Below are 14,697 nucleotides of genomic sequence, written 5' to 3' on the forward strand. Positions count from 1 at the left end.
CTTGAAGAAGGAGGCCATCTGGGTTGTGCGTTTTTGGAACTGGTCCTCCTGGGAGCAGATGCGGCGGAGTCGAAGGAATTGGGAGAATGGGATGGCGTTTTTACAGGGGGCAGGATGGGAGAAGGTGTAGTCCAGGTAGCTGTGGGAGTCGGTCAGTTTGTAGTAGATGTCCGTGTTGATTCGGTCGCCTGAGATAGAAATAGAAAGGTCGAGGAAGGGGAGGGAGGAATCTGAGACTGTCCAGGTGAATTTGAGGTCGGGGTGGAAGATGTTGGTGAAGTGGATGAACTGTTCAACCTCCTCGTGGGAGCACGAGGCGGCGCCGATACAGTCATCGATGTAGCGGAGGAAAAGGTGGGGGGTGGGGCCAGTGTAGTTGCGGAAGATGGATTGTTCCACATATCCTACGAAGAGGCAGGCATAGCTGAAGCCCATGCGGGTGCCCATGGCTACTCCTTTGGTTTGGAGGAAGTGGGAGGATTGGAAAGAGAAGTTGTTCAGGGTGAGGACCAGTTCAGTCAGTCGAAGGAGGGTGTCAGTGGAAGGGTACAGGTCGGTACGGCAGGAAAGAAAGAAGCGAAGGGCTTTGAGTCCTTCGTGATGGGGGATGGAGGTGTACAGGGACTGGATGTCCATGGTGAAAATAAGGCGTTGGGGACCGGGGAAGCGAAAATCATGGAGCAGGTGGAGGGCAAGGGTGGTGTCCCGAACGTAGGTGGGGAGTTCTTGGACTAAGGGGGACAGGACGGTGTCAAGGTATGCGGAGATGAGTTCGGTGGGGCAGGAGCAGGCGGAGACAATGGGTCGGCCGGGGCAGTCAGGTTTGTGGATTTTGGGCAGGAGGTAGAAGCGGGAGGTGCGGGGTTGTGGGACTATGAGGTTGGAGGCGGTGGATGGGAGATCCCCCGAGGTGATGAGGTTATGGACGGTCTGGGAGATGATGGTTTGGTGGTGGGGGGTGGGGTCATGGTCAAGGGGGCAGTAGGAGGAGGTATCTGTGAGCTGGCGTTTGGCCTCAGCGGTGTAGATCCAGTAGTAGTAGATCCAGGATCCAGAGGGTATCCAGGATCCAGTAGTAGTAGATCCAGGATACAGAGGGTATAACCTTGGTACTGAAGAGTGAGGTAATTAGATTAATTAGCATCTGATACAAGGTACTGGAGAAAGTTCAGGGATTAAAATTAAATGAAAACATAGGATCTGATGGGCCTGCTGGTTGCAATTCTAAAAGAGAGCTGCAATGATGGGCTAGCCTGATGTGAATTTTCATGTTATGAAAGGGAAGTTGTGTTTGACAAACATTTTCAAGTTTTTTTTAAAAGGATAAAGGGAAAGGTGTGAAACAAATGTCCATATACAAGCTAAGGGCTCATTGTTGGAGTACATTAATAATGGTAATACATGAGCACAAATAGAAGACTAGTTAACTGATAGTGCCTTCTTTATCTCAATTTCTTGCTTCCTGTCATTATTGGTAAGCTGTGACTGTAAGTAGTGCTGCAAGATTCAATGCTGGGGCCTCCGCTTTACAGTGTGTTAAATGGTTTAGACACAGACAGAACAATGGATCTAAATTTGCTGCTCGGACAAAGCTAAGTGTGAATCTAAGCTGTCAGAATGCAAAGAGACCTAGACCAGTTAAGTGAATGGACAAACAGCCAAATAGAGTATAAGTAGGAGGCTATTCACTTTGGCCAAAGAAATGGAGACGCAGACTTTTAAAAAGTCGCAGAACCTGTTCAGAGGGCCAAACACCACAAAGTTAGCTTGTGAGTTCAGTAAACAATTAGGATGTCTTTATGGATTCCTGGCTGATTATTAGCTTGTTGTAGTACTCATGAACATTCCTTCCACAGGAGATTGTGGCCCATAGAAAGTGATGTTACCAAAAGACCACATCTAGCCTGAATTAATTGGACAGATATTCTCTGGGGTTCAGAAGAATGAGAGACCATCTCATTGATAGATACAATTCTGAATGGCTGAGTTAGAGTAGGCCCTGAGAGATTACTTCCCCAATCGGAGGAATCCAGAATAAAAGCACAGGATAAGGTATTGATCATTTAGGACTAAGATAAAGACGAATTTCTTCAAAGGGTAGGGGTCTTTCAAATTCTCTACCCGAGAGGGTTCTGAGTGCACTGTTACTGAATGTGCTTAATGCTAAGATCTTCAAGAAGAGAGAGTATTGGAAAATGGACAAGAAAGTGAAGTTGCAGACCAAGGATTGCATTAATAATATTAAATGGTGGAGCAATTAGCACAAGTGCCGCATTTTAAAAAAAGCCCAAAGATATAGAAGCAGAGTTAGGCCATTTGGCCCATCGTCTGTTCCACCATTCTCAACTCCACTCTCCCATCTTCTTCCTGTAAACTTTCTCCCTTTTACTAATCAAGAACCTAGTTATCGCTGTCTTAAAATCTAAGTTTTATCAAAGAGTTGCAGTATATTTATTCATGCTACTGATCCAACAGTGGAGGGAAAAAAGCGCTTTGTTTCAACCAGATAAGTTGTAGTTCTGGTCAATCAGGGCCATTTAAGGACGGACCTCAATTTTCACACGATTAATCCATCCAATTATCAGCCTGTTGATAGTACCAGATAATGAAAGTGCCAATATTTTAGTTGTCTGGATTCCCATATGTCAAAATCTTCATTAAATGGTTGGCTGGAGAATGGTTATATTTGTTGGCTAGCCTCCTGGAGAAATCTAAACGCCTACAATCTTATTACTCTGAAATCACAGTCTTCAGAGATTCAGATGCCAGAAGCACTCACGAGTTATGCATCAGTTCTTTTTTGGTTGCAGAAGAAGTTTATTTTTATTAGGCAAGCTGCATAATTATTATAGTTTCAGTGACTTCATTCTGTGCTAATGTACTTCACCTACTTCTGGAACTCTTCCAACTGATGTGAAATCCAGTTTGAATATTAATTCAATGCTGCAGTTGGAGTATCGCAATTCATGATTTTGTTCCAGATTAAGTATTTTTAGTTCCAACTTGTAATAGTTTACTCGTAGGATGTTCATTACTTATACTATCCTGATGCCTATTCTGTGTGAAGAGACAATGGAATGTATCTGATTATAAGCAGGACCACATTGAATCCCCTCTGAACAGAAAGTCCAAATTTTCTTCACCAAAGAAGAGATGGACATTTGTGTTTGTACTTATTTATCACAAATGAAATAGCAGCATTATGTTAACTTGAACCCTGATTGTGGTTTTACTACCAGATTATAAGTTTCATAACAAAGGCACAATTGCTTTGATGATGATGCGATCAGACTCCTTACAGCCATGAGGTAGTCTGTCCATTTGGTGATGAACGTGTTCCTCAGAATAAAATACAGCATTACCAACATAGAGTAACACTCTGAAAAGGCCCTGGCATCTCAGTCGTGGAAGGCTGTCACTTTGGAATAGATACCATTTGTTGATCAACTGAAGGCATCTAACAACAGCAAAGAGAAGATTCTACCAAAGAGTTTAAGTGCCAGAACACAACCCTGTTTGACTTGACTGAGAATTTCAAAATGTCTTATCAAATGCTGCCAGACTCTTCAGCATTTTGTGTATGTTCCCTCGTTTGTATAGTTAACTCAGTACGGAGTAGCAATGCTCAGGAGAGATCTTTCTGGGTCACTTTCACTCCGGGCAGTTCATTTACCACTGAAACCATTGTGTAGAAACCACAAATGGAGTATCAATCACGAGTCCTAGCTCTAACATCAATTTTGTTAAAGTTCCAACCTTCCACATATATAAAAACAACTCTCTTGGGAAAACTGAAATACATCAGGGCCTCTTTGCACGTATTGCCGGCTGGAATGTCTAGCTACATTAAGCGCCATTAGTTTCCAGGAATCGGGACAGACAGCTGGAAAAAATTACTAAGTAGAAGAGTAAACTGGGTGAAGTCCAAATTTCCAATTCACAAGGAAAAAGAAAGTTTTCTGTAAGTTTTATTCAGTGTATTGGCCCTCTAGTTTTGTACAAGTCACGGTTGTGTGTGGCTCAATACCATGGGTTTGAGTTTGCTGACTCTCAGGTTATCAGTCTTGGCAATGCAATTAAATACAGTCCACAAGATGTCTCAAAGCAAATGCAACTCCAGTTCAGATTTTCAAAATCATTTTATTAATGAAAACTAAAACTTAAAAATTATATTTTGAGATTTAAAAAGTCTACATCTGGGTTTTCAACATAATTGCAATTCTTTAAAACCGTTGGAATATTTACAGCACTTTTACATTAAATTCACTTGGTCTATTCAGTAACAAAAAGCCACAATCCTGTTTCTGCCATGACTTGAAAATATGATGTTTTAAAGCCCCTATCCTCCTCTAAGATGCAGTGTAGTAACAAATATGATGCACCAAGTCCTAAGCCATAACCTTTCTAACTTCTGTACTCATACAGCTGAGTCAGCTTGATGCTGGGAGGACTGAAGTTTCAGCATTAATAACTCAGTGGATAATTAGACAAAGTCACATTTCCAAAAATGTTCCAACCTCAACACCTTAGAATGTGCAATATTTTTAAATCCGCCTTCTGTGACCTCTGAATGAGAGCACCTGATTTGTGCTTCATTAAGGATTGTTCTGTGCACTAGGATCAAATACACTAACTATCCCAACCATATTTCACAGGGAGCCTTTATGACCAGTTAAATAGCTATTCTGGCAGACTCTTGCTTGAATATCATGTACCTGGATAAACAGACATCTCAAATATCTTCCAGTTTACTATGTGGTGAACAGTCTCTGAACCATCTCAAGGTTCACTCAGTTAGCTCTTGATATTTTATTTCTCATCTATATTCTTTTGGGATCAATCACAGAGTAACTTGAAACTTGGAGAGTTTAATTAATGGTTAAAAACTAAAGCAACACCTAGGCTGTTTAAAAGAAAAACTAGTCATCAAATTCCAGGCAACCTATTAAAGATATGATTTGAGAATATTGTTGTCAAGCTGATTAGTACCAAACCAGCTTTACTTTCAGCTGGTTAATGTGAAAACAGAGTTGAGAGCTGTTGCACCTCAGTCACAAGTTCTTTCCTCAATGGCTGCAAATGCTATCTCTTAGTGAACACTAGGTCCACAAAAGATTGCTTTCCCTGTGGTATATCATCCAAGTTATCATGCTTCACCTAAACCTGGCTTCATTGCCAAGACTGATCCTCTCCTCCACTGCTTTTGAACTTTCTAATACAAGTAACAGTGACCTTCACTGATTTCTGCGACTAGTCTCCCTCCCTATTCCAAAGTTGAGAACTAACTGTAGTGTCCCTCGCACTGCTACCTTCCTGTTAATGGCAACTGACATAATAGACTAGGAAATCATTAACTTTTCCCCAATTTATTTACTGACTTATCAAGAAGAGGTGGAAGAAGCACCCTCAGTCAAAGATCAAACTCCACACTCCAAATCCTGAGTGTTAGCTGCTTGACACTTCAACATAAATACCATCAGTGCTAGATGTGTCCTTTTGACCATTGATGGAATTCTCCCAACACTAAAAGGGGCAGGCACAGCTGCAGTAAGAAACAGACAAAATGAAAACCTGAGTGTCCCCATTGGCAGTCCATAATTTATAAACCATAAATTTCAGGAAGTACATTAAACTGATAAATTAAGTAGAAAAATTAAACTTATCAAAAATATTAAAAATCAGTTCTGACATGAAATACAAGCCCAATGTGTTTGTATATCTGTTCTAATTGAAGATCCAAGTTTTTTTCCCTCCCCCAGAAGTGTTTTCCTTTTCTCGTCCCATGAAACGCTTCATTTACTCAAATTCCTAACATCAATTATTATCATTTTTCTTTAAATCTAGGCAGTGAGTGATGGCAGGACAATTGCTCATGCACAGGACTGCCTGATTTCCACACAAACATTCTAATAAGGGTTAGGTTATGGACTGGAAACCCTGACTGGATTCCCTGACTGGATTGTCCTCAATTCTAAATATATAACTAAATCAAACTCAAAAATACCTGGTTTGCATGATACAGATATTTGTAGTAATTGAGAAATAAAACTATTTCTTCCCTACAAATTGGTGATACTTCTCTAAAGTGCTACAATAAAAAACATAAAAATACAATACAATCACATGTTCAGAAGCATGGACATAAGTGGCACATATGTAATCACAATATAAATTACAAACAGATAAGAATTTCATGAGTTTAAATCATTTTAAATGAATGTTATGTTCCTGCAGCTCCTGAGAAATGGCTGTAGGTTGATGTATTAACCAAAGTTGATAAAGACTGAAAATCTGACCTGCAACTCTGATTCGGTAAAGTATAATAGATGGGCAGGTCTGCAAAGTCTTTTAAGTAATTGATAAATCCCATGTTGTGTCCTTCACACTTGGAAGAGGAGCGTTACACTGTGTAAATCACATCGTTCTGCTGCTAAAGTAGTGATCCCTCCCCATCCCCATTTAAGATCAAAAAGTGCAACTGCTATATCTTTTTGAGCAGAGGTTATTTGTTCTTAACATGTCAAACCAACCAAAGTGGCTTCTAATACTTTCGTCGAAAGGTAAATGTGATTACTAAAATCAAGTTGTTATTTTCTGTTGATGCAGCATTTTTTTTTAGATTACTTACAGTGTGGAAACAGGCCCTTCGGCCCAACAAGTCCACACCGACCCGCCGAAGCGCAACCCACCCGTACCCCTATATTTACCCCTTCACCTAACTCTACGGGCAATTTAGCATGGCCAATTCACCCGACCTGCACATCGTTGGACTGTGGGAGGAAACCCACGCAGACACAGGGAGAATGTGCAAACTCCACACAGTCAGTCGCCTGAGGCGGGAATTGAACCCGGTTCTCTGGCGCTGTGAGGCAGCAGTGCTAACCACTGTGCCACCGTGCGGCCCATTTCTCTGTAGATTGAAAATAATTTTTTTTTCTGTTCTCTAAATCCACTCCTGCAACTTTCAGGCATCATAGATGTCATTTTTAACAGTGCCAGACTAGTTGTTATGGCCTTGTCCACTGCTCGTGTGAAAAAAAAAATCAAAGGTTTGAAATTACAGACATCATATAATTGGGTAAATTTCTCATCATGCATTCTGATGCAAAGCCTTGTCTGTTGAGGAAATTCTAACAAACATCTTGCATTATTCAAAGGTTTAAAGCTTTGAATCCATCTCTGTGTTTTGTTGATTCTAACACTATCAATAGTCACAACAGAGACAGCACTAGCAGTGACACACAAAATAAATCGGTTTCTGTAGAAGGACTTCTTGGCCATTTCAGCCACAAGGGGTGCTGCTTCTGTAAACCTGCTTGTAATGTTCTTTTGTCATGGGTGCTAACCAGTTAACTTCCCCAATGTTAAGATAACTCAAAAGGAATTTCAATAATACTGCATTAAGCATTTGCAGGTTAGTGATTGGAAACCTAACTCCGAACAGCAACAGTTTATTGGCAAAAGTAGTTTCACTCAGGTGGAGGACTCTTTCCCCATGTGTTTATACCCTGGATTTGCCCCAAGACAGGGACTTGTGTCCATAAGTAAACATCAAATGTATTACTAAAACAACTGGCACCCTGAATCTGCTCATGAAAATCTGCTCATGAAAATCTGCCAACTTCTTCCCAGGAGCAAGGGAATGTCGATGAAAACCAGCCTTTAAAAGCTGCATTACCATTGAGGCAAAGTTGCATGTTTAACCTGGCCTTGCTTAACTAGGTACAATGGTGACACTGGTTATTTATTCACTTGCTTGCAGCAAGCCTTTGATGTTTGGAAACCCCAGCCCTGTGAAGGCCAATCCAAACAAACAGATACCATAATTGCTGAAGAACAGGCAAATTTGTTTCCTTTCACCCCCTCACAGGTGACGAAACTGCAACCACAAGAGAACAGAAAAAAAAATAAATGCAGCAGTGTCATCTAGTGGTCAGCTTATACTTTCATAAGACATTATGGCTTTGGAATTTATGGTTATTTTTGGGGGAACACACAAACCTGCACCATTGCTTATTACACACCAGTCATGTGGTGCACTGAGTGGGGGTTGGTCCAGCGATAGGGACACTAACACTACACCACAACAGCTCTTGCGCGTAAGTTTTTAGTAGCTTTGTGACAAATACTGTTGGGGGTGTGGTCGTGATTCATTAAGATTAATAGTTAAGACAGCACAGTTTAAACAGGTGGACTACAGTGTGTTCCTGAACCAAGAACGCAAAAGATAAGAATGTCTTGCAGCGCAAAGACTGTTTGAACTGGTTCACAAAGTCTTGTTAAAAAGACTGTGGTAATATCTAAGGTTGCTAGCATTTTAGATGTAACCAGGGCTTTAACTCCCTGTCCCACCTCTCCCTGTGGAAAACATTATTCCTGTGCCAGGAAACCTCTTGTGCCTTATCCAAGCGACAGTGAATGTCTCTCTCACACACACCATCCAGACTTCAAGCTGAGGGGAGGCCAATTTATTGTAACCTTGGGCAAGATCAGCAATACACCCTGATGGAGCCTGTTTTTTTCATCTCTGGAACACATGTCAGTGCGTCAATACGACCAACTGATAACAGCAAATCTGTTAATTCAATTCGAAATTCAAAAGATGACAGACTAGTGTTTTACTTACCAGTAAGAGGACTTGCTGAATATTTGCAAAACTTACACATTTTCTTTCCTATTGTACGTGAGGTATTTACATTTTATAAAGCACCTACTATTCATTTTTCTTGTAATAAGGAGCACCCAATGGCCCACAACAGAAAAGACCTGAATATCCTACAACACTATAATCTGACTCACTAAAACACAGTCAGCTTAGGACAGTCTCAATTTACTATCATTACATTTTGGCAACTAGATAAGGCAAGAGCATGGATCCCAGCTTTTCAGACATGACTTTTTTTTTAAACTAACTTTGCAACTAGCCTAAAGAGAGTCTTGTGGAAAAACTACACAGGAAAACGTCAATACTGATGAATCATAGGCGTGTACTTCAAATTCCCTGAACTGTGATCTCCTGGTCTGAAACCCACCACTCACGGCACCTAATAGGACCCCCGCCAGTTGCTCATGGGAAAAGGGAAGCCATGTTGGTGCTGTAGTTTTAATCGAGCCCTTTCTCTTTCTGTGCCAAATTGGATAGTCCCAGTGAAGTGACGTTCTGGTTGTTCCCGAAAAACAAAGAAAAATCAATAGGCAGTAGAAGGAGAGGGAGCAATGTTAAAATTTCTACTGCCAGCAGTGCTCAACTGGCTAGCAAAGGAGTGTGAACCCCAATTATTAAGATGTAAACCGTCTGCAAAGAATCAAAGGAAAAATAAGGAGGCAAGGTCTAAATTCACCACTTCTCCAAGTGCATTTATGGATACTTGGATTCTAATTTGGACTGGAGAAAGTACAAATAATTAAATGAGACCATGCAGAGTTAGAAAGCTTCCAATCTCCAAGGCGGGTTCCGTACATTGGCATTCTCAACAGCATGAGATTGCTGGTACTTCTCATAATTCCTCCATTTCGTGTGCAAAGGGGCACAAAGAAGTGAGACTCTCCATCAGCTATTCTGTGTCAGACTAATGCATCTCAGGTTGAACCTGTGTAGATGCTTAACTTTCCAGTAAACAATTCTTTTTAAGAAGGCAGAACGTCTTCAGATTTTGCAGCCATCCTATCACATGTACCCTCAGTGACAAAAACCATTTCAGTATATCCCTGCAGCTTTGTAATTTTCTTTTTACCAATTTCCCTATTTCCACACTGCCATGACAGGCTTCCAAACAGGGATCTAGTCTTTTTTGTTGGACTCACCAACAGGATACCAGTTCATTCTACAAACCTGTGAAAGTACACAACACACACAGATATCGTGGAAGTGAGCTTTTACAAAATCATTCACAAAACATTCTTAAATTCATTACTTAAATGTAGTGTCTCTGAAGGTCTCCATGTTTAACATTTTGCATTCTAGCTGTCATTCAATTGTGAAACTAGATACCAACATTCTACGAACTGAAATCGGTGTCAACATTCAACCCCATTTTGAGGCAAATTTGTTTGTCTCTAACACAAAGACTATTCAAAACAGGAAACACTGAACAATCACATTCCAATCTGACCCTGATCTCTTCTGAATAATTTCCACATTCAACTTCCTCAGTTCCTTCTTTTTTTCCCCAGCTTTGTTCCATTTCTCAGATGCTACGAATCCAAATGAAGTTAACTAACTGCAGGCACTCAGCTGGTTATAAATGTGTTCCAGAACTTTGACAAAGGTTTGGTCCTTTGGTGTTTTATTGGCCAGGGATCCCTTTAACACAAAGGAAATAAAAAAACAAATGATTAAGATGTAGCCATACCACCAAGTTGCAATAACTGGTTTCTAGGGCTCTTGAAAAAGTACTGAGGACATTAAAATGCCGAATAAAAGCACCGATTGGAGTTATCTACAAGCCAAAGCTCAACCACGGGAAATCGTTGTATTTGGTTTTGGAAAACACTTCTCCAGGAAACCTTTGTAGTAGCAGAGCCAGTGCCAGACAAGGCTTACTGATGATTTCCATTAGTGTGAAATCCCACATCAGCCTTTCTTCATTCCAGATTTGTTCTGTGGTCTGCGGCGCACGTGGATGCCAAAAAACAACATCTGGAATCTTTAACTACTTTCAGAATATCCAAGGGGTAAAAGCCAACTTACTTTAACTTTCTCCAAATATGTTGTGTCCTCATTCCATTTGTCTTTGAATTTCACAATGTCTGGAGCTGTTTTGTAATATTCCAACAAAAGCATCTGTCAAGGGAATTTCAACAAAATCCGCAATTTATTAAAAATTATTAAAAAGAATACTCAAGAGGGAAATCAGGAGGGCAGAAAGGGGGCACGAGATAGTTTTGGCAAATAGGGTTAAGGCAAATCCAAAGTGATTCTACAATTGTATTCAGGGCAAAAAAGTAACTAGGGAGAGGATAAGGCCCCTTAACGATCAACAAGATCATTTCTGCATGGAATCGGGGAGATGAATGAGATACTAGAGGAGTACTTTGCATCAATATTTATTGTGGAGAAGGGTATGGAAGCTAGACTACATGGAGATATAAACAGTGAGATCTTTAAAAGTGTCCATATTACAGAGGAGAAAGTGCTGGACATCTTAAAACGCATAAAGGTGGATAAACACCCAGGACCAGATCAGGTGTATACTAGAACTTTGTGGGAAATTCGGGAAGTGATTGTTGGGCCCCCCTTGCTGAGATATCTGTATCATCGATTGCCATAAGGTACAGTGCCAGAAGATTAGAAGGTGGCTAATGTGGTGCCATAACATAAGAAAGGTAGTAAGGAAAAGCCAGTCAGTGGTGGGCAAGTTGTTGGAGGGGATTCTGAGGGACAGGATTTAAATGTATTTAGAAAGATAAGGACTGATTAGGGATAGTCAACTTGGCTTTGTGCATGAGAAATCGTGTCTCACTAATGAGTTTTTTGAAGAAGTGACAAAGATTGATGAAGACACAGCAGTGCATGTTATCTATATAAACTTTCAGTAAGACATTTGACAAGTTTCTACATGGTAGGCTGGTTAGCAAGGTTAGATCACATGAAATCTAGGGAGAACTAGCCATTTGAATACAAAGTTGGCTTGAAGATAGGAGACAGGGTGGTGATGGTGGTGGAGAGTGGTTTTTAGACTGGAGGCCTGTGACCAGCAGTATGCCGAAGGATCGGTGCTGGGTTCACTGCTGGTTGTCATTTGTATAAATGATTTGGATGTGAATATAAGAGGAATGGTTAGTAAGTTTGCAAATGGCACCAAAATTTGTGGTGTAGGGGACAATGAAGAAAGTTATCTCAGAGTACAATGGGACCTTGATCAAATGGGCCAATGGGCTGAGGGGTGGCAGATGAACATAGAACAGTACAGGCCCTTCGGCCTATGATGTTGTGACGAGCATTTATCTTAATCTAAGATCAACCTAACCTACACACCCCTCAATTTACTGCCATATGCTTGTCCAGCAGTGTTTATATGTCCCTAATGTTTCTGACTCTACTACCACTGTTGGCAGTGCATTCCACTCACCCACCACTCTCTGTGTAAAGAACCTACCTCTGACATCTCCTCTACACCTTCCTCCAATTATGACCCCTTGTGACAGCCATTTCTGCTTGGGGAAAAGGTCTCTGGCTGTCTACTCTATCTATGCTTCTCACTACCTTGTACACCTCTATCAAGTCACCTCTCTTCCTCCTTCTCTCTAGTATGAAAAGCCCGGGCTCACTCAACCTCTCTCCAAAGACAAGCCCTCCAAACCAGGCAGCATCCTAGTAAATCTCCTCTGCAACCTCTCTAAAGCATCTACATCCTTCCTATAATGAGGCAACCAGAACTGGACACTATATTCCATGTGTGGTCTAACCAGGGTTTTATAGAGCTGCAGCAAAACCTCGCAGCTCTTAAACTCAATTCCCCTATTAATGAAAGCCAGAATACCATGCACATTCTTAACAACCCTATCATCTTTGAGGGATGAATGTACATGTACCCCAAGATCTCGCTGTTGATTCATTGAATGATCGAATGAACGAACAAATCCATACATTTTTTGAAAGAAAGAATTAATGTAATGATTGAATTATTGAACGAACGAATGAATGAATGAATGCAACAGTTCATTCATTGACTGAATGAATGAATGTCTTCAAAGATTGGTTCATTGAATGACAGAATGCAAAAAGTGATTTATCGAATGAAGGAAAGAACGAATGCAAAGATTGAATCAATGAACGAATGAATGAATGACTCCAAGATTGATTCATTGAATGAATAGAACATAGAGCATTACAGCGCAGTACAGGCCCTTCAGCCCTCGATTTTGTGCTGACCTGTGAAACCAAGCTAAAGCCCGTCAAATGTACACTATTCCATCCATATGTTTATCCAATAACCATTTAAGTGCCCTTAATGTTGGTGAGTCCACTACTGCTGCCAGCAGGGCAATTCCATGCCGCTATTACTCTGAGTAAAGAAACTACCTCTGACATCTGTCCTATATCTATCATCTCCCAATTTAAAGCTATGTCACCATCTGAGGAAAAAAAAATTCACTGTCCACCCTATCTAACCCTCTGAATGTCTTAAAAGTCTCTATTAAGTCACCTCTTAACCTTCTTCTCTCTAACAAAAACAGCCTCAAGTCCCTCAGCCTTTCCTCATAAGAGCTTCCCTCCATACCAGGCAACATCCTGGTAAATCTTCTCTGCGTCTTTTCCAATGCTTCCACATCCTTGCTATAATACGGCAATCAGAACTGTTAGCAATACTCCAGGTGCAGCTGCACAAGAGTTTTGTACCGCTGTAACATGACCTCATGGCTCTAAAACTTAATCCCACTACCAATAAAAGCTTACACACCATATGCCTTCTTAACAACACTATCAACCTGGGTGGCAACTTTCGTGGATGTATGCATACAGGTGGAGTTTAATTTAGATAAATGTGAGGCATTGCATTTTGGTAAGGCAAATCAAGGAAGGATTTTTACACTTAGTGGTAAGATCACGGGGAGTGTAGCCAAACAGACCTTGGGGTGCAGGTTCATATTTGCTTGAAAGTAGAGACACAGTTAGATAGGATAGTGATGAAGGTGTTTGGTACACTTGCCTTTAATAGTCAATGCATTGAGAATAGGAGTTGGGATGTTATGTCAGACTGCACAGGATATTAGTTAGGACACTTTTGGAATACTGCATTGAATTCTGGTCTCCCTGCTGTAAGAAAGATGTTGGTAAATTTGAAAGAGTATAGAAAAGATTTACAAGGATGTTGCCAGGGTTGGAGGGTTTGAGCTATAGGGAGAGGCTGAGTAGACTGGCGCTGTTTTCCCTTGAGGGTCAGAGGCTGAGGAGGTGACTTTATAGAGGTTTATCAAATCATAGGCAGGATGAATAGCCAAGGTCTTTTCTCCAGAGTCCAGAACCCTTCAGCTTAGGTTTAAAGTGAAAGGGAAAAGATTCAAGAGGGACCTAAGAGGCAACTTTTCCACACAGAGGGTGGTGTGTGTATGGAATGAGCTGCCAGAGAAAATGGTGGAGGCTGGTACAGTGACAAGACATCTGGATAGGTATATGAATAGGAAGGGCTGAGAGGGAAATGGGCCAAATGTTGGTAGATGGGTCTAGATTTATTTAGGACATCTGGTTGGCGGTGATGAATTGGACCGAAGGGTGTTTGCGTGCTACAGAGCTCTATACTATAACTCTAGGTCACATCTGTACCCACTTTCCCAGTTCCCAAACAAACAATCTCAAAGATGTGTTACAATGTGAGGCAACCGGTGATGTTGTTAACTATAATCTAACGTATCTGACAGTGAGGGGAGTATCGGAAGCTTTTTAGCAACTGCTTTGAGTTTACATGCACTTGCAGAAGCTGGCCACTGGGTGGGAGGAAAGGGCACTACTGAAATGTTCCTGAAAACTTAGGAAAACAAGGTGGGTTTCCGTGAGGCAGGTGCACAGTTGCTGCAAGAATATTTGACATGCGACATGAATCATTTGCCTTGACCATATATACGCTGCCACCAACACTCCCCCCAAACTAAAATTAACTTTTGAACATAAGACTTCTGCATTAGTATGAATAAACATTCTGCATTCACAATTTTAGACATATGATACTGATGGGAGAATAATGAGAATGTACACTT

The 14,697-nt window shown here is 41.0% G+C and overlaps 1 protein-coding gene across 1 annotated transcript in view; it reads right to left on the minus strand.

Moving 5' to 3' along the window:
• Window positions 1-4,120: 4,120 nt before the first annotated feature.
• Window positions 4,121-14,697, minus strand: part of mpnd (MPN domain containing) — a 52,887-nt gene continuing 42,310 nt past the window's right edge. Inside the window, exons 12-13 of the mRNA XM_043720957.2 lie at window positions 10,691-10,783; window positions 4,121-10,303 (exon numbers count right to left, since the gene is read on the minus strand). Coding sequence (XP_043576892.2) covers window positions 10,217-10,303; window positions 10,691-10,783 — 180 coding nt within the window. The 3' untranslated portion in view covers window positions 4,121-10,216. The remainder of the gene's footprint in view (window positions 10,304-10,690; window positions 10,784-14,697) is intronic.

Source organism: Chiloscyllium plagiosum, unplaced genomic scaffold (genome assembly GCF_037043375.1).
Source record: "Chiloscyllium plagiosum isolate Xiang-an unplaced genomic scaffold, Cpla_swu_hap1 HiC_scaffold_28, whole genome shotgun sequence".
In the NCBI taxonomy this organism is placed as follows: domain Eukaryota; kingdom Metazoa; phylum Chordata; class Chondrichthyes; order Orectolobiformes; family Hemiscylliidae; genus Chiloscyllium; species Chiloscyllium plagiosum.